This window comes from Danio rerio, chromosome 8 (genome assembly GCF_049306965.1).
Source record: "Danio rerio strain Tuebingen ecotype United States chromosome 8, GRCz12tu, whole genome shotgun sequence".
NCBI lineage: Eukaryota > Metazoa > Chordata > Actinopteri > Cypriniformes > Danionidae > Danio > Danio rerio.
In genome coordinates this window covers 30,328,864-30,354,932 of record NC_133183.1, presented here as the reverse complement: position 1 = coordinate 30,354,932, position 26,069 = coordinate 30,328,864, and the positions used below count along the sequence as shown (strand labels likewise).

Genomic DNA, 26,069 nt, shown 5'->3' with positions numbered 1-26,069 from the left:
ATCACAAGACAAAATACATTTCAACTGATTTCAGTTGGTTATATTTTTCAGGTCCTCCTGATCATTCTGTTCTCCTGGTTGTGAGGATGTGCAGAGGCTGTATTTGTCAGTGTTAAAAGACTTGTGCAGCTGTATCCAGACATACAAGCAGCCGACAAAGAGTTCTGGAGCAGGACAGACAGGTAGTTCACAGTGGCTAGGCTAGAAGTTTATACTTGGGTGGCCAGAAAGTGGCCTCCGCTGTTTTGGGGGGTCCATACAAATACACCAGTGTAAGCTATACTATTACACTGAAAAAATTAAATGAAAGAATTAATTAATCGGTTGAACACAAAATATTTTAAAGAAAGCTTAAGTATCAAGGTGGCAATATACAGTATCTGTTACATTGTAGTACATGAGCTGGCTAATACAGATTCGTAAATGTTTAGTTGTTAAGATTAGTTAAATACTATATCCTCTACTTGAGACCTGTTGCATATACAGCTTTAACTAAACTGAATTTAACTAGAACTACACCAGCATTCCAAGTGCTCTAGACTAGCTTTTTGCACTGGTGCGTCTAAAATGTTTGATGGCATTGCAATTAACACTGCAATTTTACATGTTAATTTTTTTTAAAATTACAATCCATATAGGCAATATTGACTTGTAAATGATTAACTAAAATCGGGTCAACACACATTATGGGGATTGTGTGTAGAATTTTGAGGAAATTAATGAATTTAATCCATTTTGAAATAAGACTGAAACATTAAAAATGTGGAAAAAGTAAAGTATCAATACTTTCCGGATGCATTGTATATGGTTTTTAGCGCGTTATCAAAGACTTAAAAAAATAGTCCAACATTATCTACAGCAGCAAAAGACCCTCCACATCAAAAGCTACTGGTCAGCTCACGATTCAGCAAACATCTGAAAAACAAATAGCTTATTATGCCTTCACAAGAAATCAGTGTTTTAATGAAGAGTCTAATGAAGATAGTACTATTTTATTAAATTATTATTTAGCCTGGCACGTTTACTGTTACAAAATATTTTAAATGTTTCTTAAAACAAAACATATTGTGTTCAATGGGGAAAAAGTAGCTGTTTTTTACACAGAGATAAAAAAAAAACACATTTCAGAGCAGTAATCACAATACTGTGAAACTGTGATATTTTTATCCAAGATTATACCCTCAGAATTTTTTTATTTATTTTTTTTCAGTTGGCCTATATTCTGTTTTTCTATGTTCTTGGAAATGCTGCTGTGCATGAAAATGTGACGATATATCCAGGTTCTATAGTTAATTCTGAAATAAATCTTATAATGAAACAATATTTAAAAATGCAATATTTAATGTGTCAGACACTAAATAAACATGTCAATTCATTTATATTAATCTGATTCCTTAACAGGGCAGCACGGTGGCGCAGAGGGTAGCACGTTTGCCTCACAGCAAGAAGGTTGCTGCTTCAAGCTTCGGCTGGGTCAGTTGGCGTTTCTGTGTGAAGTTTGCATGCTCTCCCCGTGTTGGCGTGGGTTTCCTCCGGGTGCTCCGGTTTTCCCAAGTCCAAAGACATAGGTGAATTGGGTATGCTAAAATTGACCATAGTGTATAAGTGTGTGTGAATGAGTGTGTATTGGTTGCTGCTGGAAGGGCATCCGCTGCGTAAAACATAGGCTGGCTAAGTTGGCCTTTCATTCCGCTGTGGTGACCCCAGATTAATAAAGGGACTAAGCCCAAAAGACAATGAATGAATGAATCCTTAACAGTTAATATTAACCATTTGAGTGTGCTTAGTTTAGGGTATGTTGTGCCATTAAATTGTCAATAGGTTTTATTTTTTTCTACATTTTAAATCTGCTTTAGCTTTCTTCTTTCCTATAAACCTGGAAATATAAAATATATATTTTTGGTTTTTAACAAATTGCTTATTTTATTCTTAGATTGGTGTACGCTGATGGTCTGCTGAGAATTCTGCTGAGTTGAAGGGATCCTCCTGTCAGACAACCTCTCCAAAGTACAATAGGACTAGTAAGTAACATCTTAAACATACAATACTGTTTAAAGCTTTTAGGTTGGTATGGTAAATTCTCTACTGATAGTGTCAGCTTTATTTAATTAATACAGTCAAGCAGTAATACTGTGAATTTAATACAATGTATATAATTAATAGTGTCACATGATCCTTCTGAAAAAATAGTATTCCAATGTACTGATTCTCTCCTCAAGCTGTTTTTTTTATATATAAAACATTTTAAATAAACATATTTTTAGTATTCTTGATGTATGAAAAGTTTATTTTTAAGAGCATAGTATTTATTTGAAAAAAAAAAGTTGGCTCTTTGATGATTGCTAGCAATCAGACATGTTTCTTTAGAACAAAAAGAATTTGTGCAAAAAAGTATTCTCACTGAGCGTTGTTCAACTGTGGTCAACACGTCATTTAAGTTTTCAAATAAGCCTAAAAGACTTTATTAGCTGCACAAGGTGCATTTAATTAGAGAGTTGAATATATCATTTCTTTTTATATCCTCCTCTATAGCCTACATATAATAGAAGTTGTTTGCTGAAAAACCTTTTTGTAGCAGAAATAAAGCTATGATTAGGCCCACCCGGATTTTTCGCAGAACTCCGCAGATGTTTAGCCTATCATTAATTCTGTTTATTTACTTGAGTAAATGTGTGTAAATCTATATTTATTCAGTTTTTTAATTAATTTCAGTAATATTATTGACTAATGTGAAAATGTTCATCTGATTTATGTACAATGCAGTTTGTACAGTAATATTTTCTGTCTTACTAGATATGTTATATGAAAAACTTGCTTTATTTACCAAATAAAGTGAATCTAATTGGATTAGCATTTTAAACATTAAATAAAACTTAAAAATATATTATTTTTTATTTCATATATTAAGGTTTTAGTTATGATACTCCCAAAATAATTCCGCAGAAATCCGCAGACTTCCACCAAAATTTTCAGCAGAAATAGCAAAAAACATCCGCAGATTCCTCCTGGCCCTAGCTATGATATATTAAATGTGGTGTACAGTGTGACATTTTAGTTGACGAAACTTAGTTTAATTTGCATGTAATGTGGTATCTGAAGATTAGACATATATTTAGATACACATTTATACTAACACAATGATACTAAAAACCAAAAAAAAAAAACATTCATTATGATTTCACAAGGAATTTAACTTTCAAATGGCTTTTCTGAAAATTAGTGCTCAGACACACTCTTTAAGTTTAAATTAAATTACACATTTTAGCTAGGCACTTGCATAACACATACTCCAGTTCTATGTCATGAAACAAATAATATATATTTGTGGTAATATGAACTGCTGCAATGCTAATCTTTCTCCTTTTGGTTTCTTGCTTTAATTAAGGGTTCCCACTACAAGGATTAGATTTGGCTACTGCAGTCACGGTTTGGGCCAGCCTCACTTGTTAAGACTAAAGATGAAGACAACATACAAGAACAATTTCGAGGATGGCGACACACTTTTTATTCCACCTATATATCCCCTTTTATGTGTAAGCAACATTCCACAAGATAAAACAAAAGTAAATGACAGGTTATTTCTTTTCATTTTGTCTGTTTTCTTGGAACATTGTACACAATTTATAACCAGTTATATTTATATAAATATAGGTCAGAGCAAGAAAATGTTATGTTTTCTTCTGGAGAAAGTCTTATTTCTTTTATTTCGGCTAGAATAAAAACAGTTTTGAATTTTTTAAAAAACATTTTAAGGTCAATATTATTAGCCCCTTTAAGCAATTTTTTTCGACTGTCTACAGAACAAACCATCGATATACAATAACTTGCCTAATTACCCTAACCTGTCTAGTTAAGCTAATTAACCTAATTAAGCCTTTAAATGTCACTTTAAGCTGTATAGAAGTGTCTTGAAAATATCTAGTCAAATATTATTTACTCGGTTATTAGAAATGAGTTATTAAAACTATTGTGATTAGAAATGTGTTAAAAAATATTTCCGTTAAACAGAAATTAAGGGATTTTATATATATATATATATATATATATATATATATATATATATATATATATATATATATATATATATAGAATGACAAAATCTGTTTTGTGTCGTGCATTAGAGTTTGCTTAAAAAAACTGGTTATCTCTGAGAAAGTATTATTTTATATTATTGGTGTGTTATTAGTTCAGAGGAGATTGCAAATTGTTGAATGCCATTTATAAAAAAAATGTTAAAAAAAATTGACTACAGACTTTAATAAAATTTTATCAGACAATTATTTTAATTTGTATGATTTTATTTACTACTGTAAATATTGTTTGCTTGGTATTTATTTTGTGTTTGTGTACTCTTTTTTTTATTGTAACTCCCTGAAGAAAGTCTTTTGGATAATGAACACATGACTGATATTATCTTGTATTTTAAAATTATAGTCTTGGAAACATGCATTTTCTTTAACACTATTTAAGAAATTATAAGCATTATAACATGTGCTTACACAAGTGATTTGTGTTTTTACTATAGTAAACTATAGTCACCCTTAGTGTACATGTTTTGAAGTACTTGTAAATATTCCTATGGTCTTAATGTAAATGCTGCAATGGACTTTGTATTTAAAATCTTATTTGCACAGCAGTTCAGCCATGGTTATAGTACAACTTGTTGGTTTTGTTTTAAACGTAGTAAAACATGGTTATGTGTGATAAAAGTATGTTAATCTATTTGTATGTTTGTGAAAAATATTAATAAATCTTCAACTGTTATTGAGAGTGGTGTGTCGTGTTTATTATAAATAAGCAGCTGCTGCAGCTAGTGGTCCATAAGTATGGAGCAAAACGCCTGAGAACAGCGCCTCCGCGGAGCGGCTGGCATTTCCGGTTGCGTCGTCCTAACATCGGCCGGACAGCGTTTCCGATCATTTGCCGACGTCGCGGCGACATTTTGCCAATTAGCAAACGCTCCCTGAGCGACATCGCGCCGATGGAATTTTGAAAGTCGGCACGACGTCGGCCCAACGTATGTGTGCTGTCTGGGTAAGTTAAGGGAAATGGCACTAGTTAACTAGTGTTTTTTTCCCAAACACACGTTTTAGATGGCATTTATCAAACTCGAGTTAATGAACTGATTCTTTCACTATATTAGACTTGTCACGATACTGTATTAAAAGAAAAAAAACGTCAATTTCCCGTTAATATTTAAGGCACTGTTGAGTGCTTTCTGAAAACAGCGCTGATTTGCCATTGTGTTCACATGCTCAACAGAAATGACTGTGATTGGCCGAGAAGGTTATCAGTTCATCCTCCGCTGTTTACCGAGTACAAACACAGACGAGCGATCGATCTACTTGATGACTCTATTGAACTTCACGGCTGCTTCGCGCTCCAGTCTCCGTGTATCTGTGTTTGCACTGGATGAAGAGCAATAAACTGATGAGCACTGGTGAACACTACGGTTTATCAGCACTGTTTATGAACGCACTCAGCGGCGCTTGAATGTTAGAGGGAAATGGAGTTTTTTAAAACTTCAGTATCAGGACAACACTATTACAGATACCACGAGGGTGTGCTACAGTGGACTGCAGTGTTTTATTGCTCACCGGGTTACATAGGCTGAAGCAGGGAAGCGTCCCCACAGTGTTTAACTGGTGCCATGAAATGAAGCCTATGAGGACACTTGAGCATGTTACTCTTAAAGAGATTGTGATGTTGTTTGATGCTGAATTGCTTTTAATTGTTTGAATTAAACTTACTAAATGATATTAAAGTGATATTTACACCATTTCTGCATTTTGAAATCTTTGCAACAGCTGGAGGTTTGAAGTCCACAGCATGTTACTCCAGGATTCTTCTCACTGCAGCCTGGCTTTGGTTTTTTGAAATGGCGGCCGCATGAAATAAGCGTATTAGAAAATCGTGACGTTTAAGGTCTGTTTTCTTTCAAAATAAGTGATCCTTACTGCCTAATAGATATTTCATTTAAGGTGGGTCTCAGACCAGACAAGAAGCACTGCATCAAATTAATTTTTTTTTTCCTGCCATCACTTTAAAATATGAACATTTGTTTTACCTCAGTATTTTGAATGGAGTTTCTGCGCTCACCTGCTGATCCTGACGATGCTAGCGGTTACATGGTGTATCATCCTGTTTTAGGTTTGAACGAGTGAATGAATTATTTGATTGGTTGTATATTAATTACATTATATTGCGTATATACATATATATATAATTACGTTATTTGGGAAATTAAAATGTAGACATATTATAGATTTAAATATTGATAATAGAAAGATTATATGCAATTAAGTTTATTGGTGTTGTATTGGATCATAAAATTAGTTGGAAACCACAAATAAATAATGTGATATCAAAATTAGTCAAAACTGTAGCAATAGTGTATAAAGCAAGATTTATCCTGGACAATAAATCAATAGATGTATTATATGTTACACTTATGTTGCCATATAAGAGTTATTGTGTTGAAATTTGGGGGAATCCATACAAATCTAAATTACGATCCTTAAGTACAATACAGAAAAAAAGTAATTAGACTGATGAAAATGTGGGGTATTTGGAGCATACAAATCCCTTATTTTTTCTTTTAAAGATACTTAAGTTCAATGATTTAGTTAAATTTAAAACAGCACAGTTTATGTTTAAAGCTATAGGAATACTTACGAAATGTATACAAATGTTTCTTGAAGAAAGAAAGAAAGATTAAGACGACTTAAAAAATTGTGTCTAGAACTGACTCTCAAACAATGTCAGGATATTCATCAATTTAAAAAGTTGTATAAATATATATTATTAAAGGAATAGAATGATTAAGGTGATTGAAAAAGAATAAAATTAGAAAGGTATAATGAAATTTCAATTTCTGGCTGTTTGCAATACTGTATATTTTGGGTCTGTTATAAAATGTACAAATGGAATCAAACATAATATGTCAAAGATGCCAAAAGGATGAAATATGTCTCAAGCAAAAGAAGAAATTAGTTTAAGTAATAGACAAATGATGTGTGTAATAATGGGGTGGTAAAATAATAAGCTTGTGCTTTATCCCGCTCCATTTTGACCATGTTGAAATGTATTTTTTTGTTAAAGAATTTTAATGTTTATTTCTGTTAGAAACAAATCAATTTATTATAATGTAAATGCTGTAAAAGCAACCTCATAATTTTTAAAATAGTCACATTAACCTTTCACTGGAAGTTTAAGGTGCCACTAGCTTGCATGGTTCGGGATCTGTAGAGCTGCGCATCGATGGAGTTGCTCTTCGGTGTTTGGACTCTCAGTAGTGATTATTAAACCACACTGAACTGAGCTAAACTGAACTGAACTTAAACTCTGAAAACTGAACTACACTGTTTCAATTTACTTTGATCTTTTATGTAAAGCTGCTTTGACACAATCTAAATTGCAAAAGCGCTATACAAATAAAGGTTAATTGAATTGAAAAGTTTTTCATTGGCACTAAAAACACTAGCGCGCACCTTCACATGACACGAAAGAGAATACATTGGTGAAGAAAATCATTTTTTCCCAGTTATTTGGCACACAGACGTTGAGTGGAGCTTTGAATCATTACAGTTGAACCACTGACGTCATGATGGAATGTTTTGAGAATGTTTTTTGGTCCACTCTGTACTTTGAACGTCTCGGCACCGTTGAGAGCAGCAGTTCTATAGGTGAAAAATGTCTTATTGATGACAGAGTTTAGAGGGGAAAGACCAAACTGGTTTAAGCAGATAGAAAAGCAAATGCAACTTGAATAGCCACTCATTACAACAGAGGTCAGCAGAAGATCAACACACAGCATGCAAACTTGAAGCAAGATGAGCTACAGAAGCAGATCACACAGGTGCACCTCCTGTTAAGCAAACCGAGGATCGTTTACGCAGAGTCACCAAAAGTGTACGACAGAAAATAGAAAAGTTTGCTTGGTCTTATTTGATTCAATTTCTACTTTGATGTTCAAATGGTTTCAAAATTATGGTGGAAATAACATGAAAGCATGGCTCCATCCTTTCTCATATCAGTATTGTAGGAGACAACATCTTGGCACATTTTGGCCCCTTAGTGCCAATGAAGTATTCTTCAAACACCACAGCCTACCTGATTATTTCTGTGGAAAATTTTTACCCCTTCATGACCACAGTGAACCCATCTTAAGGATAACACTCCATGTTACAAAAATCATCTCAAACTGTATAATTTTAACATGACTGAGTTCACTGTACTTAAATGGCCTCCACAGTCACCAGACTTCAATCCAATAAAGCACCTTTGAGATGTGGCGAAACGAAGGATTGACGTCATAGACGTGCAGCCAATAAATCTTTGTTGACCTTTCAAATCAGCATGGACCAAAATCTTGGAGGAATATTCATAGCACCTCGCGGAGTCAACATGCTGAAGAATTGAGACAAAAAAGGGTCTCCAACTAGGTACTAGCCAGGAGTACGTAATAAAGGGGCCAATAAGTGTTTTTACATACTTTGTTACTTCAAATAAGTGGCACTTTAGCTTACTACCTGTACATAGTAGCTCAGGAAGCTAAAAAAGTGCCACTGAGGACACCGGTTCAACAACTTTTGGTCTCCAGTTAGTCTGGCTAAAGCTTTGGCAGCCCCTGGCAGTCTTAGACCCCCAGGGCACAGAACCAGTCCACAACCCACACCTGCATACATTTAGTTTCTGTGACATTTTAAATGTGGTATCAAACGCAAGCGTGAACTAAATAGTAAGAGGATGATGAAACAAGCTTAAACTAGACCATACTTCTCATAGATTTTCAGCCTGTAATCTATGATTTAGAATTACCTTACCATTAGCACTCACCGAGAGATTTTATTCATATTAAATCAATATATGAGACTATTAATAATAATATCTGAGGAACTAAGAATGAAATAAGATCAAAAGCAATAAAACAGGAGAATCAGAGATGTATATGTTTATTACCACAGCGTCTGCTCTGTATTCTGTCCAAAAAAATAAAATTTCAAATGTCAATACATCCAACTGGAACAAGCATATGCTTTACTTACAAAACAAAAAGAATCAACATTAAAAAGGACACAACAGGATGTTGGGAAGAGAAACTAAATTCTCAGCCTCGTTACAGAAAGGCCAAAGATAACTGAAAGACGACAAACAATGACACAGACAAATAAATTTCTCTATATATGCGTATGTGTGTAAATAAAGCCGGCAAGAAGAGACTTTACATTCTGCGGTCCCGCTTTGGGACCAGATTGTGAGAGTCACTACGATGAATGGTGGCACTCGTTATGACAAAACCTTCAAACCAAACAACAATTGCTTCAGCATGTAAAACATCGAAACCCTACAGACAGGAAAAACCACCCAGCGACCCCGAAAAAAATGACCATTCTGGACTGGTCAAGCAGCAGTCAGAGAGACACCACACAAAGCGAAGTCACGATTAAAAGCGTTTCAGGCCTCGGTGCACCTTAAAGAAGAGGCTTGCTTTTTGTTTTGAGGTTACTGCATTGGACTTGTTCACACATTGTTCAAAAGTAACAGTTCTGCAGCGTGGTTTGATTGATTTGAAGGAAATGTTTATGCCCGTCTGCCGTTAATCTCTCTCGATAATAATTACTATAATAATAGAATAAAACAGTAAAACACAAAGACAGCTCACTGTCACTGGTCGTATCTCTCTTTGCATTCATTCGGTGCTGGTGTTATGTTTTTGTTTTGGTTAGTCTGACCCCATGTGAACTTCGATCAAATCATGTGACGTGGGTCAGAATCATCTGAACTTATCTGTATTGCAGCAGGAGGGAAAACAGAAAAAAACAAACCCCATCCAATCCTCTGAAATATCTCATCATACTCAATACTGCCACCTGCTGGTCAGACTATCATTAAACAAATGAGAAAATAAGAGAGTATTTAGAGGTTCTAACAATGAAGGATTTGGTTGAAATCAATAACTTGATTTCCACAGCAAACTTTAATTGAAATGTTATCAAAACCCATATAAATTCACAATGATTATTTCAAATGACTGAAATGCCAGCTCTCATTGGAGATTATTAATCGGCCGCAGTCACTATTATTGCATTGGGCTTCTGTAGAAAAAGTTTGTACTGAACGTCTAGACACCAGCTCCAGCATTTTCAATGATCTGAACCTTTTGGTTAAACGAAGACTGATTGGACAAAACGTCGAATGAATGAACGAGAGGACGGTGCTTCAGTCACATGATCTCTTTTCATACACAGAAGTGCCAGTGTCACCTTTGGGGGTACACAAAGATGGAAAAAAAAATGTTTAAAATGAGAAAAAGTTTGGGATGTTTTACACTCTGAAAGTAGCGTAACACTGAGCACTTGATAGTATTCGACATCCCAGTCTACTTGTGACCTCCCTTTTTTCCAACACACACGCGCGCGCGCACACACACACACATACAAACAGATTTTTTTTTTATCACGTACAGCAGGTTTGTGTGTTCAGCATGTATAAAAGGAGCTCCTGAACAGCTCCATCACTGACAGTCGTCAGAATTAAATTGCAAAAAACAAAAAAACATGATGGAGACACACACACACACACACACACACACACACACACACACACACACACAGACACACACACACAAAAATTTCCCTTACTTACTGCAGCAATAAGAGTCTTTTGGATTTTCTTTTAGCTGTGTATAACATTTGGGTAGCAACACCTGAATTGTGAGGCCCTGAGGTTTTAAACGGACACACGTTTATTAGATTGTGTGTGTAAAAGTGTGTTTAGAGGGAGACAACAGCAGTTTGGCTGAGAGGAGTCTTTGAAACCCTTTCTCCACTTGGAGAGATGGGTCCAGCTGAGAGAGAGAGAGAGTGAGTGTCTGTGTGTGTCTCTCTTTTTCTTATCCCGCCTGTTATCGGAGAGATAGAGAAAGAGACGGATGGAAAGAGAGGACATCAGTGGAAATATGTGCGGTAACAATAAGCACCTACGGCCAGTGCCGTGCACAAACACAAGCTGACCACCAGGGGGCTCCAGGCTTCTTGGGCGGCAGTGGTAGGAGCCTCCGTTGCAGGAGTTAAGGGAGGAGATCGCGGAGGTTTGGGAGGAGCTTCTCTTGGGATGATCGGTTCGTCGGGTTGTTCATTTACCAATGGCAATGCTCCGACTTCTGCTGGGACTGTTCGTTTGCGAATTTCTGGCCCGTCTGTGAATGTCTTGGGCGCACTGTAAAAACACCAGACAGGTTGGGATGTGCTTGTTGGGTTTGGATGATAATTACTAGTGAGAAAGAGAGGCTGACCTGTTTGCACATATTTCTGCACTGTTTGTGATGCTCTCGGTGAAGAGGTGTGCGAGGTCAGAGTTCCCTAGGTCACCTTTGCCGTTAGGAGGGTCTATTCGGGGCGGTGGCCTGGGCGGAGGAGTTAGTTCAGGGGGAAGATCCTCCTCATTGGATAACTCCTTCCAAGACTCCTGTTCACACAAGCAAAACACATTTCACTGACTGAATTTCTCCTGTGAAATTTAAAATAAAGTTTTTTAGATGTCAGTTTTAGTCTTAGTTTTAAGAGTATCTATTAGATAGTGTGAACCAAACAGTGACAAAATAAACGGTAAGAAAATCTAAAACTGATATAAACATCCAAAGCTTGCAGATTGTCACTTCAGCCCAAACGGATCAATGATTTTTATCAAGTAACCTCATACAGTTTCTCAACAAATCTCGAGACTCCTATCGCTCAATAAAAAAATATCGCCACAATCTATTCTCAAAGTTGGGTTAGGAGCTGGGTCAATTCTACGCAAGCTATGATGACTTTCACCTTGATATTTTAGCACGGATGTATACCTGACTGGTGAGCTGTCTGAAAAAAAAGTGCCCTTCTTAATCAAATCAGCAGGATGCCTGACTTTAACAGCAGTTCGGTAGTTTTTACTTTAACTCATGAACATTTAATTCATCCTCCGTGACAAACTGGGGTATTAGTCTCAAATAAGGACTGGTGAGAGTGTTATAAAATTTAATAACGCACACCAAATGGAAAGCAAAAAAACTTCTGCATTTTGAAATATGCATGTGTGTGGTCCTTTAATGACAGCCGCGTGTGTGGATCTTGTCGAAAAAAATGGCGAAAAGTCCTACATGACGGTGATAGTTTGATTGCGGTGTTTACTTCAATAATGCCCCTAATATATGCATACTCCATGTCTTAATTCCATTTCTGTTCAGTTCAGTTATGACTTAAGTCAGATTAAGGTTATCTCAAACATTTTTATATATATATATAAATAAATAAAAATCACTGGTTCGAGCTTATGTAGGCCTACAGTTCAAAACTCTTGTTTAACTAAAAAAGCAGTTGGTAAACACAAGTACATCTTATTGAACATCATTCATTTTCATCACTAATTATCATAGTAGAACAGTTTCTCAAGCAGTTTGTGATGCATTTTGGAAACAGGAGATGAGCCCCAGGGGTCCGTTCTTCGTACCTCGCTTAAATGATCTAAGATGATTTGGCAGATCCTGGATCTTTTAATCTTGATAACTGATCTTGATAATTTGGTTCTTCAAACAAGTTATGAAATCAGATTAAAATGTCTGGATAAACTAATCTGAGATCGCTGCATGTGTTGTAATGGACAGATCTATCGATCCTCGAAATCATGATTAGCAATGTAACTATTGGCTGATGGCACAGCAGCGTAATGACATCATCTGATTAATATTTAATTATCCATGTGAGCAAAACTACATCAAATTAGCAGTAAATGGTTTGTTAAATGTGACGCGCAATAACTTTCCACATTTGGTGTGGACTGCAGACTTTACAAGTGTCAAGAGTATTCATCATGTATTTCAATGCATATCAATGTATTTAGTTCTACATTTAGAGAAGATTTTCTATATTAAAGTAGCCTAGGCATACTCAAGTTTTTTAAATAGCGTAAGGAATAACTGTATAAATTAATTTAGCATCAAAAAAACATTTTGATATCGGTAAAGGTGTAATTTAATGCAATCACCAGAATATTAGTGTTCAAAACATGTGCATGACTGCATAAATTATTACATTTAAAAAAAAACATTTATGAAGTCTAATATTCTGCATGTACACGTTTGCATCTAAAAAGTTCCTATCGATAAATTTTCTCTTTGAACCACCAGGTGGCAGTCTTTTACTTTTATTTCGGAGTGCAGATTGCATAAGTTTTATCAATACATCTTTTAACTTGTATACTATTTTCCCAAGTGTATATAAATAGTGTAAGAAATTATCAGCATTTGGTAATACTTTCAGTATTATCTTTGCTTGTACTGACCCGATCTAATCCTGTTTTTATAAAATGAACCTGCTCCTACGCAGGTTTGATCTATCAGAACTGTTGCTATGACAACAAGTCTCAGATGAGTTTTGAAGAACGAAACGATCCTGGATCGTGTCAAATCGTCAACATCCAAATCCAGCTAATTGAGTAATCCACAAACAAAGAACAAACCACTTGTCTAATGCGCCATCTGGCTTGAGAAACCCATTCTCAAAGAATTATTTTTTGGTTAGCACGCATTCTGAATGCCTTTGGCAAAATTCAAATGAGCCATTTTAATCTTGATAAATTCCAAGATTAATTTAGATTAAAAAAAATATGTAATCAATGCCCACCTATAGTTTCTGTTCCTTCTTAATGCAAACTGTGTAAAGAATTAGCGATAAAATGCTTATGAAAAACAGTTGTTTGCTTATCTTCAAGCTCTGCTTCAGTTGCTTGACACGTGTGCACGTGAAGAAGCCGGTGAGTGCCAGCGCACACACACGTTACATACATCTCGACATGTGAAAGTGTTGCTCCATGTTTTCATTGAAGCTGCTCACAATACTTATTCATCCACAGAATTTGTAATGTAGTCAAATGTGTAAACATTGCAGCTGGAAGAGCATCCGCTGTGTAAAACATATGTTGGACAAGTTGGCGGATAAGTTAGCTATGGTTTGCACTTCTGCCTTTGGATGTTTCTGCAGCTGCATGAATGCTAAAGCTTTAAATAAAATTGAAACTATCAACAAAACAAAAGCCTGACCCCTTCTATGTTAACAAAAACAAGCTTAGCCGTTTATAGATCATTTCTGTAATGTCAGAATTTACCAGTATTTTGTGATGGATGTGTGAATGTTCTTTTCCGGAAATATTCCAGAATGTCCTTGCCTGTGTGAACAGCGCTTTTTTGAATTTACCAGTAAAGTTGTTCCAGAAATTTTCCGGATATTTACCAGTATCACTGTGTAAAAGGGGCTTATGTCAAATATCGAACAAACAAAATGCATATTTTAAAGCACTTCACAGGAAAACCCCTATTTGACTATCATCCCCTGGCAATACCTGTACAGACGTGTCTCCCATGATGTACTTGGCACCCTCTATGAAGGCAAGGTAAGAGAAACGCAGCTGGTCAGCCGTCTGGATCAGACCCATGCGGTATCGTCGCATTTCCAGCAAAACCTCCTGAATGCGTACAGATGATGGATCTTTCCTCTGAGACATCTGACAAAACACAATAACAGTTGTTTAGAGAATATTAGAGAAGTACAAACTTTCCACTAAGCTCTAAACAAAGGAAAGAGCAAATCCGCCTACACTGGACTGACTGTCTAATGAATTACATACGAGATGTAAAGACGTGCAGCAAGAGGCTCAGGATACTACTGTTAAACATACGAAAAATGATCAAGCATTTTTTTCATTCCATTTTTATTTATTTATTGAAATTTGTAAACTGAATACTTAAAGGCTGCAACATTTATTTATTTTAAAGAGCCTTATGACTCACACAGTTCATTTCAAAAACAGAATCATTTATAAACAAAACATCAGTGTTGCTAGGAGATGCACAAAAGCTCTGCTCCCACTTTGTTAGAAAGTGTTTTCATTGTCATAATCAAAAACAGACAGACTGCCTTACAATGTACCCCAATAGGTACTTATAGTTTGTTGAACTGTAGTAAATTATATATCACATTTCCGAATTATAATATTCAGGGAGAAAAGCATTTTAGTTGAGTAATTTTACTACATCACATCACTTCTAGCGAGGTCTAATGCAGGGATATAATTTGCTTAATTAAATTGTAGACTCAATGGTATGTTTTTATTTTATTTCTGTAAATGACATTTTCAGTGTGCACATTATTAAAACTATTACAAATTTAGCGTAAACAATAAATCTCATGCACACCTGTGTAGAAAAACCATAATCACTTCTGTGTAAATTATATTTTTGTTTTTGTTTGTTTTATTTTTTTAATTTTAATTACAAAAAATAGCATAGAGTGCTGTGGTACTAATAAAAATGAACAGAGAGGAAAAAAGGCAGTGTAGAACACAAAGGTATTCGGATATTCGGCCACCGAGCGCATTTAGGATGTTCTCACACTAGGCTATCCAAACCATGCCCAGGCACATTTGACAAGTGGGAGTGCTCCAAGCCAGGCTAAGGCACGGTTCAGTTGGCCGGCCCGAGCCCGGTTGGAAGAGGTGAGTCAGAGCGCAGTTCAGTTGGGCTTTGGTGCGGTCCGTTAGTAGTTTGAGTGCAAAGCGCACCCGAGCACAAAACTGAAGACCCGACATCACTTTTAAGGGACTGTTTTACATGGATTTAGCAATCATTCTAACTGTTCAGTTAATGTGAACTGTCACAGTTTATTAAAGATAAAAAAAACCCGCTGCATGACAGCTGCCACCTTCAGCAGACCTCCTAATACCTGCAGCACAATGACTTTCATGAACATTGAGTGTCAAATGTGTTCAGCAAATAATCCGACTGTGTGTCACTGCATATCAAAAGACTTAAAATAATACTAAATAATATAACTAAACCAATCTCTGTTGTACCAAGCGATAGCACTTCCCTTCTGTTAAACTGAACAGTTAAATCATCGATGATGTAAGGCTCGGAAGGCAAAAAATGCAAGTGTCTAGTGTGAGTACACCCTTTAACAGAAACTTGCAGTGTATGATTTAAGGGTTAATTAATTGATTGGTCTACTGCTTTAGAACAGACACTGTTAAGTGGCTGCTGCATGTAAAAGCAGATTTTTTTCTTCATTTGACCTGCCACTGTCTAAAAAATTTGGCTCATCATGTGAGCAGTGCTTCAAAAGATTGAGTTGCAATCGTAACAGTTATGCACCTCCTTCAAAGGAAATATACATTGAAAAACAATGGAAAAGTAGCTCACTGTAATGGAAAAACACATTCTGGTGACTGAGCGCTATCAATGAGATGATTCTTAAAAGACATTTTTTAAATTGAACCACTATTCTATGTAATACACTGATTTATAAAAATGCCAATAGCCTAGTGGTTTGTGCTTCAACACATGGCACTCTGGTGCTCACGGTGACTTGAGTTAGATTCCCATCTCAAGGTCCTAAGACAATCCTTCCCCTCTCACTGCTCCCCACACTTTTTATAAAATAAAGGTGAAAACTATGCGAGTTGAAGTCGTAATGGACATGCATCTCTATCAAGTTTAATTTCATTAGGGAAAAAAAAAACATTGGAAGAGTACAGAATTGAAATGGAAAAAATTCCGTTATCTCACCAATAGAAGGCAGGTGTCTACAAGGCAGAATGTCCCAGAGCGGCCGATGCCAGCGCTGCAGTGGACCACCACAGGACCAAGCTCTGGACTCAGACAGCCCGACTCACGCACTTTAAACAGGAAGTTAAGAAAAGAAGCAGGAGACTCCGGAACGCCAAAATCTGGCCATGTGGTGTAGTGGAAATGAAGAATCTCCCGGGTTTCCTGTGTCTTTAAACACACACACACACACACACACGACATAGCATTAATCAAGATGAGTGTGTTTGTCAGAATCGAGCCTCTGGCAACTGTAATATCCTGAGAGTATTGAGTCAAGGCAACAACCTGACCAGCATTAAAGAAGCTCTGAAAAACTAAAATGTCAGCTAAATGGAGAGAAGAGGGATTGCAGAGAGTCTCGGCATAGAATGATCGGTGACAGAGATTGACAGATGAGCGAAAGCAGGACTGAATGAGATCAGGGGAAGATCAAGAGCCTCACCGACAGATTTTCCAGCTCCAGCTGTCGTACTGTGTAGTACGATTTCACGTCCTCTGAGATCAGAGTAAGTCTGAAGTTTGTGTCCTCAAAAACAGCCTCCCGCTCCTCTCGCTGAGGCCAATACTGAGCACACTTCACCTGAACACAGACATACATACACTTCTTCATTACAACAACACAACATTAGCCTCACACACAAACACATCAATCCCAAATGCAAGCTAAAAGTGATCGAGTGGGAATTTGTAAATTAATGTTACAGATTAGGGAATGTTATTTTTTTTTAGCCCACATTATTGATCTTATTCTTCACGTACAAGTGGGAGCAGCCATTGGTATCTAGAGCAAGTAGTTTTCTGCAGTTTATTATTCCCAGTCATTTCTCCTACATTCAATTTCAATTTCAATTCAAAGAACTTTATTTGTCCCCTAGGGGCAATTCAAGACATATGGAGCAGCACCAAAAGAAAACAATATCATTAACACACAAAACACAACGTACAAATAGATAAATGACAATAACAACATTAAATACTGACAAATATATGAATTAAAAATTTCTAAAATGCATCCTGAAATGTGTTACAGTTTGAGAGTTACGTTTTGGAGTTTAAAAGCAGAATGGCTTTAGGAACAAAAGTGACTCTCCTTTTTTGAGTTCTACACACATTGCAACGAAACCGTCTTACAGAGGGGGCAGCTCAAATGCTGAATGGAGAATATGTGAGAGGTCCTTAATAATCCTTCTTGCTAACCTAAGAGTCTGTTGATCACATATGCCTGAAAGAGACAGGCAATCCAACAGGCAATCCAATAATCCTAGAACACACTGTAACAACACTTTGTAGCCGATTTCTATTCTGTAAATTAATAGAATGAAATAAACAAGAAATGGAAAATGTGATATTCTCTATGAAAGAATAATACAACAAAATGTCTTTACAGACTCCAAAGGAACGGAGTTTCCTAAGGGGATACTGCCTCTGTTGGCACCCCTCAAGAATCTCCAGTGTTAGAATTGAATTTCAGCTGGCAGTCGAAAATTGTACCCAAGTATTTATACTCCACAACTAGCTCCACAGGTTTTCCATGAATGTAGGTGGTAAATGCTGTAGCCAGATCCCTCCGCTTACTAGAAAAAGTCCCTACCATCTCTTTGGTTTTAGTTACATTAGACTATAAGCAACTGAATTGAAAGCTCTAATCAAAAATAATAAAAAATAATAATAAAAAATTAAAAAATATATATATATATCTCACACAAATGAGCACACTTACGCATTGCAGTAAAAGATTAATACTTTGTTTGGTTTTGTTTTTTGGACACATGTTAGCATACCTCAGCCAATATGCAAAAACAAACTATATTTTGAGCTTTTTTTTCCTCACCGAGCCTTTCTCTATAACGCGATTCAGCATTACAACTCCTCGACTGCGCTGTTCCCAGACCATCTCCCAGAAATGACCACAGGTGTTTGGTAACGGACCCTAAAAACACAAACACACACAAATGTTATAAAACATATACTCTGTATTGTAATAATACATTTTTTAATGAATTTATCCTGTAACAGCACTCATCAGGGTTTCTGCAGGTTTTATCAAGTCAAATTTTAGACTTTGAGACCATTATAATTAAGATTTTAGACTTATACGGGGCTAACTACTAAGAATTTTTCGTAATGGCCCGGTTGGACCAATAGAATTGGAAAAAAACAAATGTACTTATTTTTTAACCACATATTTTAATGTGTCAAAACAAGAAAACTCCAGTTGTATAGACTTTTCTTTCAACATAATTTTTAATGACAAGTTTAACATAGTTAAAATTTGTTTGCTTCTGATCCAAATGAATCGAGTATAACTCCTACTCAACCTAATGTGTTTCTGCTATAAAACCTTAAGTTTCATTGCTAAATATAATTATGTCCACTCACACTTTCATTTGTAACGCAATGTTTCTGTGAATTTAAGACTTTAATGTCTTTTTTTGTTTTTGAAATTTAAGACATATTAAGATCCTGGAGATACCCTGACAATATTAAGCAAAGTAATAGTTTGGCATAAGTGTCACAATTTTGAATAGTTTTTTTTTTCTTATGTATTTGAAATAAGGCTTGTGTTTAACAAGTCTAAAGTGTTAAATTGAATAAAAACTTGTATTATAGCTTTCAACATATTCCAATATAAAAAAAGGCTCAATATGGAAATTTTTTTTCTGCATGAGTTTTTGTGTGCATTAAAAGAATAACATAATTCTGACTTTATATGCTTTGTAAATTTAAACAATACTTTACTATGTACTTAACATTCTGTATTACATTTATTTAGTTAGAATTATACGGATAGGGTTAAAAAATGTATGTAAACACATGTACACAAAGTTACATGGACCTTATACTTCACATACAAAAGACAAAACATAAAATGGCTCAAATTCTTGAAAAAATATTAAATTTGAATAAAAAAATAAAAAATAACTCATGCCCTCTAATAACCTTATGCTTTTATACTCCAGTAGTAAGTCACACTTCTTGTATGTGTGAAGTACATGACGGTGCGGGTGAGAATGTGTGTGTGTGTGTGTGTGTGTGTGTGTGTGTGTGTGTGTGTGTTGAGTGTTTGTGGCTGTAGGCAGCAATGCTTTGACTGAACAAGGCTGGCAGGTTGAGACGAGTCTGCTGCCGTCTCTGAGCATCAGTGCACTAATTCATCTGTACAATAAACGAACTATGCCATGCTGACGCAACTCAAAGATTTCACAACATTTCCAAGCATTCTCTCCAGATACAGGAGAGGGAAAATCTCTCCGTCTGATGCCACGAGTGTCAGAATGGAATGTCACTATAGTACAGCAGTGTGTGACGTGGGCTGGGGTGTTGGTAGACTGACACATAATGCAAACGTCAACAAGCATTACTTGCTTAAAAGGATAGTTCACCCAAAATAAAATCCTGCCATCAATTACACACCTTTGTCTTGTTAAAAAAATTGATTTTTTTGTTGTTTTTCTTTTGAACACAATAGAAGACATTTTGAAGAATGTTGAAAACCTGTAATTATTGATTTCCACACTATTTGTTTTTCCTACTATAGATGTCAAGTTACAGGTTTCAAAATATCCTCTTTTAGGTAAAAAAAAAAAAAAAGAAATTTATACATCTGAAACCACTTGAGGGAGAGTAAATTTTAACTTAGGGGTGAATTATCCCCTTAAACCATCCCTGTTTAAACAGCTAGCTATCTAGCAAATGCGTGTGTGTGTGTGTCTGTGTGAGACTTTGTGAATTAGTGTGCGATTAATATTATACTACTAATCATTTTAACCTACTATGACAAAAATGAATCCCCTTTAAACTGAACATTTAAATGTTTTTTTTTTATCTGCATTTAATTTCGTATTTTTCGATTATCCGACATGTGTGATCAACCACGAAGAACATTTTATTTTGGCCTTGCACCATAAAGCTCAAAAGCACATTTAAACTTCCTTAAATTATTGTTTATAGATGACGAGACTTTAATAACTTACACTTCAGTGACCATATCGACATTCACATGTTTGGCACAATTAACATCTGCCTTATTTATTTATTTATTTTTTTTAACCAATGCCATTTACAGAGGCAAATAAAGTAAGCAGATGCAGTTGTTGTATCTGCTTGGTTAAATCTCAACAAACTGCGTTTTTTTTTTATTTTTATTTTATAGATGTCGACTCTAGCTATATTTTTCTGCATTTAGAACAATATTAAGCACTAAATTGTGAACTAACAATTGAATTTACCCTTAGTGTAAATTTTCTTTCTTTGTTTTTAATAGTGGCCGACCAATTATAACTTTTGTCATGGGACTTGTGAATTTTATTACATTTCTTAGAATTTTTGTCTTGTTTCTAGTCCAATTATCTACATTTCAAAGCAAAAGCAAGATTATTTCACTTACCCCACTGGCAGATAATTTCCTTTAAACAAGCTAAATCTCTTAAAGGGGAAATGAAGCACTCAGTCAAGTTTACCTTATTTTGTACATTGGATTTCACTTTAATGAAAATATATCAAACAAACTCTATTATTTTAACCATTTAGCAGAAAACGGCGTGTTTTACTTTAGATTTCAGACCTAGGGCGCAGCCATCTTGGAATGTCACTGTGTCTGACGTCACGGGATTGGTTGAGTTGGTTGCAAATTCAAGCATCAGATGTGTGTCTAATATAAAAGTATTTATATTTATTCTATTTTACTTTTTTCCTTTTTAATTACCAATCATTTGATGCGCTTTAATACACTCTCTGTATTACACTGCCTGTCTGGGTTTCCACCCTGATTGTAACAGACTGAACACAAAGACTGGACAGCCTAATTTAACCCAATGCATGAAGATGTGGCCGAGCATCACAGAGCTGCTGCAAATACCACAAATACAAGCATTTAGGAGTCTTCAGTTGTGTCTTTTTTTTTTCTGAAGCAGCGCTAGAGATTCACAGCGCATCAAACGAACAGTATTAACAAAAAAAAAAAAAAGACACAAGTGAAGACTCTTAAATGCTTGTAATTGTTGTATTTGCAGCAGCTCTGTGATGCTCGTCCACATCTTCATGCATTGGGTTAAATTAGGCTGTCCAGTCTCTGTGTTCAGTCCGTTACAATCATGGTGGAAACCCAGTCAAGCAGTGTAATATAGAGAGTGAAGCGCATCAAATGATCGGTAATTAAACGGGGAAAATAAAAGTAAAAATAGAATAAATATACTTTTATATTAGACACACAAATGATGCTTGCATTTGCACCAGCTTCATGTCCACAACTTCACGCATTGGGTTAAATTAGGCTTTACAGTCTCCTTAACTTCCATTGTTTCTGTTCAGCGGTGAAAACTCAACCAACCCCGTGACGTCAGACACAGCGACATTCCAAGATAGCTGCACCCTAGGTCTAAAATCTATATTAAACACGCAGTTTTCTGCTAAATGGTTACAATAATAGAGTTTAATATATTTTCATTAAAGTGGAATCCAATGTACAAAATAAGACTGAGTGCTTCATTTCTTCTTTAATTTTCATTTATTTATTTTTTATTTTTTACTTACTCTAAGACTTTTCGGGATATTTTGACTAGAAACAAGAAAAAAAAAACTATATATATATTTTTTTTTGCATTGTGATTTATTTAATTTTTGTACCTAAATACTGTTAGACTCCCCAGAAAACCTTTAAACCATCTTCTGAAATGGTGTTCATATCTCAATACTTAAATAGCAGAAAAATAAAATATCACAATATCAGATTTTTCCTATATTGTGCATCCCTAGTTCAGACTAGGCATGGGCCGGTATAAGATTATGATGGCATGATAACCTTGGATAATAATATTACGATTTTACGGTAACCTGGTATTGTGATTACTGCTCTAAAATAAACTATTTTTAAATGTTTGGGTAAAAAACTAAAACTTTTTCCCCCTTTGAACACTATTTATTTGGAATTTTTTTTTCATCGTTAACATGTCAGGCTAAATAATTCAAATGAATTATTGACTTCTGCTGTTTTTATTAGTTTCAAAAACACAGATTTCTTCACAATACAAAACAGCATCTTTGGATATCTTTTTCTGCTGGAGATACTGTTGTCAAAAAAACATAAATAAATTAAATAAATCTTACACATACCTTAGAAACAGTATAGCCAAACATTTTGGCGGTTTTAAAACCTTGATATTTCCAAACTGCGGTATTCCTTGAAAAATGGTTATCGCCCCATGCCTAGTTTAGACTGACAGGTGTTTACTTTTCTCCCTATTTCCAACCAACCGATACAATTTGCACTCACTGTCCTATCTGCTGTCAGAGAGTAATTTAGGATTTTGGTTTGAAAAGACAAAATTACAAGCAAAAACAAATTTTGTTGATATTGCACATTAACAATATAATTTGCATAACTCTTAGACAATAACATTGTCATTTTGTGTGTTGTCTTTATGAGTGTTTCAGTATGCAAGTGAACAAAAATCAAACAAATTCTCAGCAGAGAGAAATCTGAGGTGTAAGTGTCAGCACGTCACCTGAGTTAGTATGTATTTTCTCTGCGCTTCCTCCACTGAGATCAAACTGGCGTTGATGTAGTCATTACAACCGATCTGTAGACAAATACGGCTGTGGTCAACTGTAAAAAGAGAGAGCGATTAAGCTGTGAGGCACATCACCCATGATGCTTTGCGAGTTCAGCGGTAGAACGATTCTTTTTTCAGGTCCTGTTCTCAGTTCCCCAGAAGAGAGAAGAAAAAAAATCATCACTCAAATGAAAAGGCTCAATTGAAAGAGATAAAATACAAAGGAATTTATTTAATGTTGTGCTTTGTGAGGGGACCTTTTTGGCTTGTTGCGGAAAAAGAGAAAGAGTCAAAGAGAGAGGAAACCACAACAGCATACTTCTTTAAAGTCTTTGTGACGGAAGAGTTAAAAAAAAAAAGGGAGAGAAAAAAAGACATGACATCTTCAGTGTGAAATGACTTTAACAGTCGCTGATAACAGGGCCCTTCCGTTAGGTGTCAGTGAGTGTGTCGAACAAGGGGAGAGGCGCACACTTACATGGGCTGACATCTCTGTATCGATTACGACTTCTGTTTTCTGGAAGTTTGGCGATCTTGCATGGTAGGTCACTGGACTGCTGCCTAATCTCCTACAGTACAACAGAAGGCTATGAGACCAACATGCTTCATTCTGTAGGTGAATCACATACATGGCAAAGGGGATTTAACAGAGGATGTGATAAGGCACACAGTAATGCGGGACCACCAGCATCCAGTTTAGGGTGCCATTTATCTACTATAGTCAATAAAAACTACATGTATGCCATACGAGCAGATATAAACCTCCAACCACCCTAAAATAGTCTCTTGAAAATGATCTCATTAGCTCTATATACATCTATATTATGTTTACAAGTAACAAATTCAGGTCATCTCTATAACTTATAATATAATGTATTCTGTAGTTAGCGCAGAAGCAGCGCGTCTGAGCTGTTCAAAATGATCTATCACACCAAATAAACAGAAGAACTTGTTTGGGGCCGGTATGGCTGTTTGGAGCATCACAGTCAAGTATGAAGCAGAATCAGTCTTTACCTGGTAAACGTCGTTCCAGTTCCCGTGCTCATCGATTTCCCGAAACTCGGCTTCCATTGCCGCGTGTGTTCCGCGCCGCTCGATAGAAGACTCCCTGACAATACAAGCAGTTATTAAGTTGATGTCGAATCACATAGAAGGATGTGACTTTTAAAGCCTGCTTTAATTTTCTTACAGAACGTTTCTAGTGGTACTGTTGTGTGTGTCGCTCTTACCGGAAACACGCTGTTTGCTCCTCCCGCTGCACGGCTCTCCGCTGCGTCCTGCTCACGCCTCTCTTTCACATTGACCAGTGAAAAAGGAAGAGTCGCCTTGAACTCGGGAAGAAGGCCAATCAGCGAAAGTCGGTGGGGCGTGTCAACGATATTGCCCAATCGTAAAACGGAGAGTTACCTCTCCGTTCTTCTGGGCTTTGTAGTTTTTGTAGTTCTGGAAGTTTACGCAATACGCGTGTGCGTAATGAGGTTAGAAAAGAGCATGAAGTAAAATGGCTCATGTTGCAACCAAACTTTCTCCTAGCAGTATTGAAGGCGGACTCACTAATATACTTTACCGACTTTAATACAAATATAGTTTCTTTGTAAGCAGTATTTTAAAAAGTACATTTGTATATATTTACACTTTTAAATTATATTTCTTTGTTACATTTATTTCCCTTGTTATTATCAAGTACAGTCAAAGTAGACATTTTAAAGACAATAATGCACTATAGATAGTTTTATAGATTGTTTTACTTTGTATTTACAGAAGATTACATGGCAACATTATGCCTAAACTCTAAAATGTGCATAATATAATGATTATTCTATTGTTTGGCAAATTGTGTCCATGTTATAATAGTAAGTTTCTTTGTTGTCATTTAATCAAAACAAGGGAATTCAAGGTCTCCATAATTACTAACATGATGAAACAAATTAATAAGCTGCGTAATTTTTAAAAAAAAGAGTGAAAATATATATTTATTCATTCATTTTTCTTCAGCTTAGTCCCCTTATTCATTAGGGGTCACCACAGCGGAATGAACTACCAACTTATCCAGCATATGTTTTACACAGCTGATGCCCTTCCAGATGCAACCCAGTACTGGGAAACACCCATACACTCTCACATACACACACATGCACTATGGCCAGTTTGGTTTATTAAATTCACCAAACACATGTCTTGGGAGTGTGTGAGTATGCAGAGGAAACCTACCAATGACTGTAAATAATATGGACGACGCGACAGCCCTTTTTCCCATTGAACGCCTTGAGGGCAAAACGCCTGCTTGATGGGCACAAACTGTCGCAAAAGACTGCTGAAATTGGAGCCAGACATGCGCAGAAGGATTGTCTGATGGAGCCAGAGGAGGAGCCGCGAAAATGAGCGGAGTCGAGCTTCCAACCAAAAGCTTTATGTAAAATCAACCACGCCCCCCGAACTTCTCAGCATGCGTTTGCTGTCATATCAACACAAATGGATGTAAAAACGTTAACAAATATGAGGGTTTTATATATTCAATCGCGCCAGCTCCAGGCCGCAGCGCATAACCTACTCGCGGCGTCGCGGGCTGATTCCGGCTCGCATGCGGCAGCGCCGGCTCGCTCGGCCGCCGCATCTGGCTCGATTGACTCGGGCTGGAATTGGGTAGTGAGTCCAGGCATCCGGAGTAGGTCCAGCAGAGGTAGTCAGTCTGAGCTCTAAGAGATAAGTCTCCGGCAGGCGAGAATCTAGCCGGAACTGTGTTTTGCTATCTGGGTGGCTAGGCGTGTATCAGCAAACTAATAAAGCCCGAAAAAAGCCCTGAACTTAGCGAATAAACAGTGTTCCACCAGGATCATGTATGTCAGAAACTATAGTTTACTGCTGAACTCATTTTGTCA

At 36.2% G+C, this 26,069-nt stretch overlaps 1 protein-coding gene across 3 annotated transcripts; it reads right to left on the bottom strand.

Moving 5' to 3' along the window:
• Window positions 1-8,938: 8,938 nt before the first annotated feature.
• ptpn1 (protein tyrosine phosphatase non-receptor type 1) lies at window positions 8,939-24,505 on the bottom strand (the record flags this gene model as incomplete). Of its 3 annotated transcripts, none has more annotated exons than NM_001313686.1 (10): window positions 8,939-11,220; window positions 11,297-11,469; window positions 14,377-14,538; window positions 16,598-16,807; window positions 17,082-17,219; window positions 18,471-18,569; window positions 23,143-23,243; window positions 23,669-23,759; window positions 24,205-24,298; window positions 24,420-24,505. In NM_001313686.1, the coding sequence occupies 9 exons, from the start codon at window positions 24,259-24,261 to the stop codon at window positions 10,950-10,952; spliced, it is 1,302 nt and encodes a 433-aa protein (NP_001300615.1). In that variant the 3' UTR covers window positions 8,939-10,949.
• Between the last annotated feature and the right edge of the window lie 1,564 nt (window positions 24,506-26,069).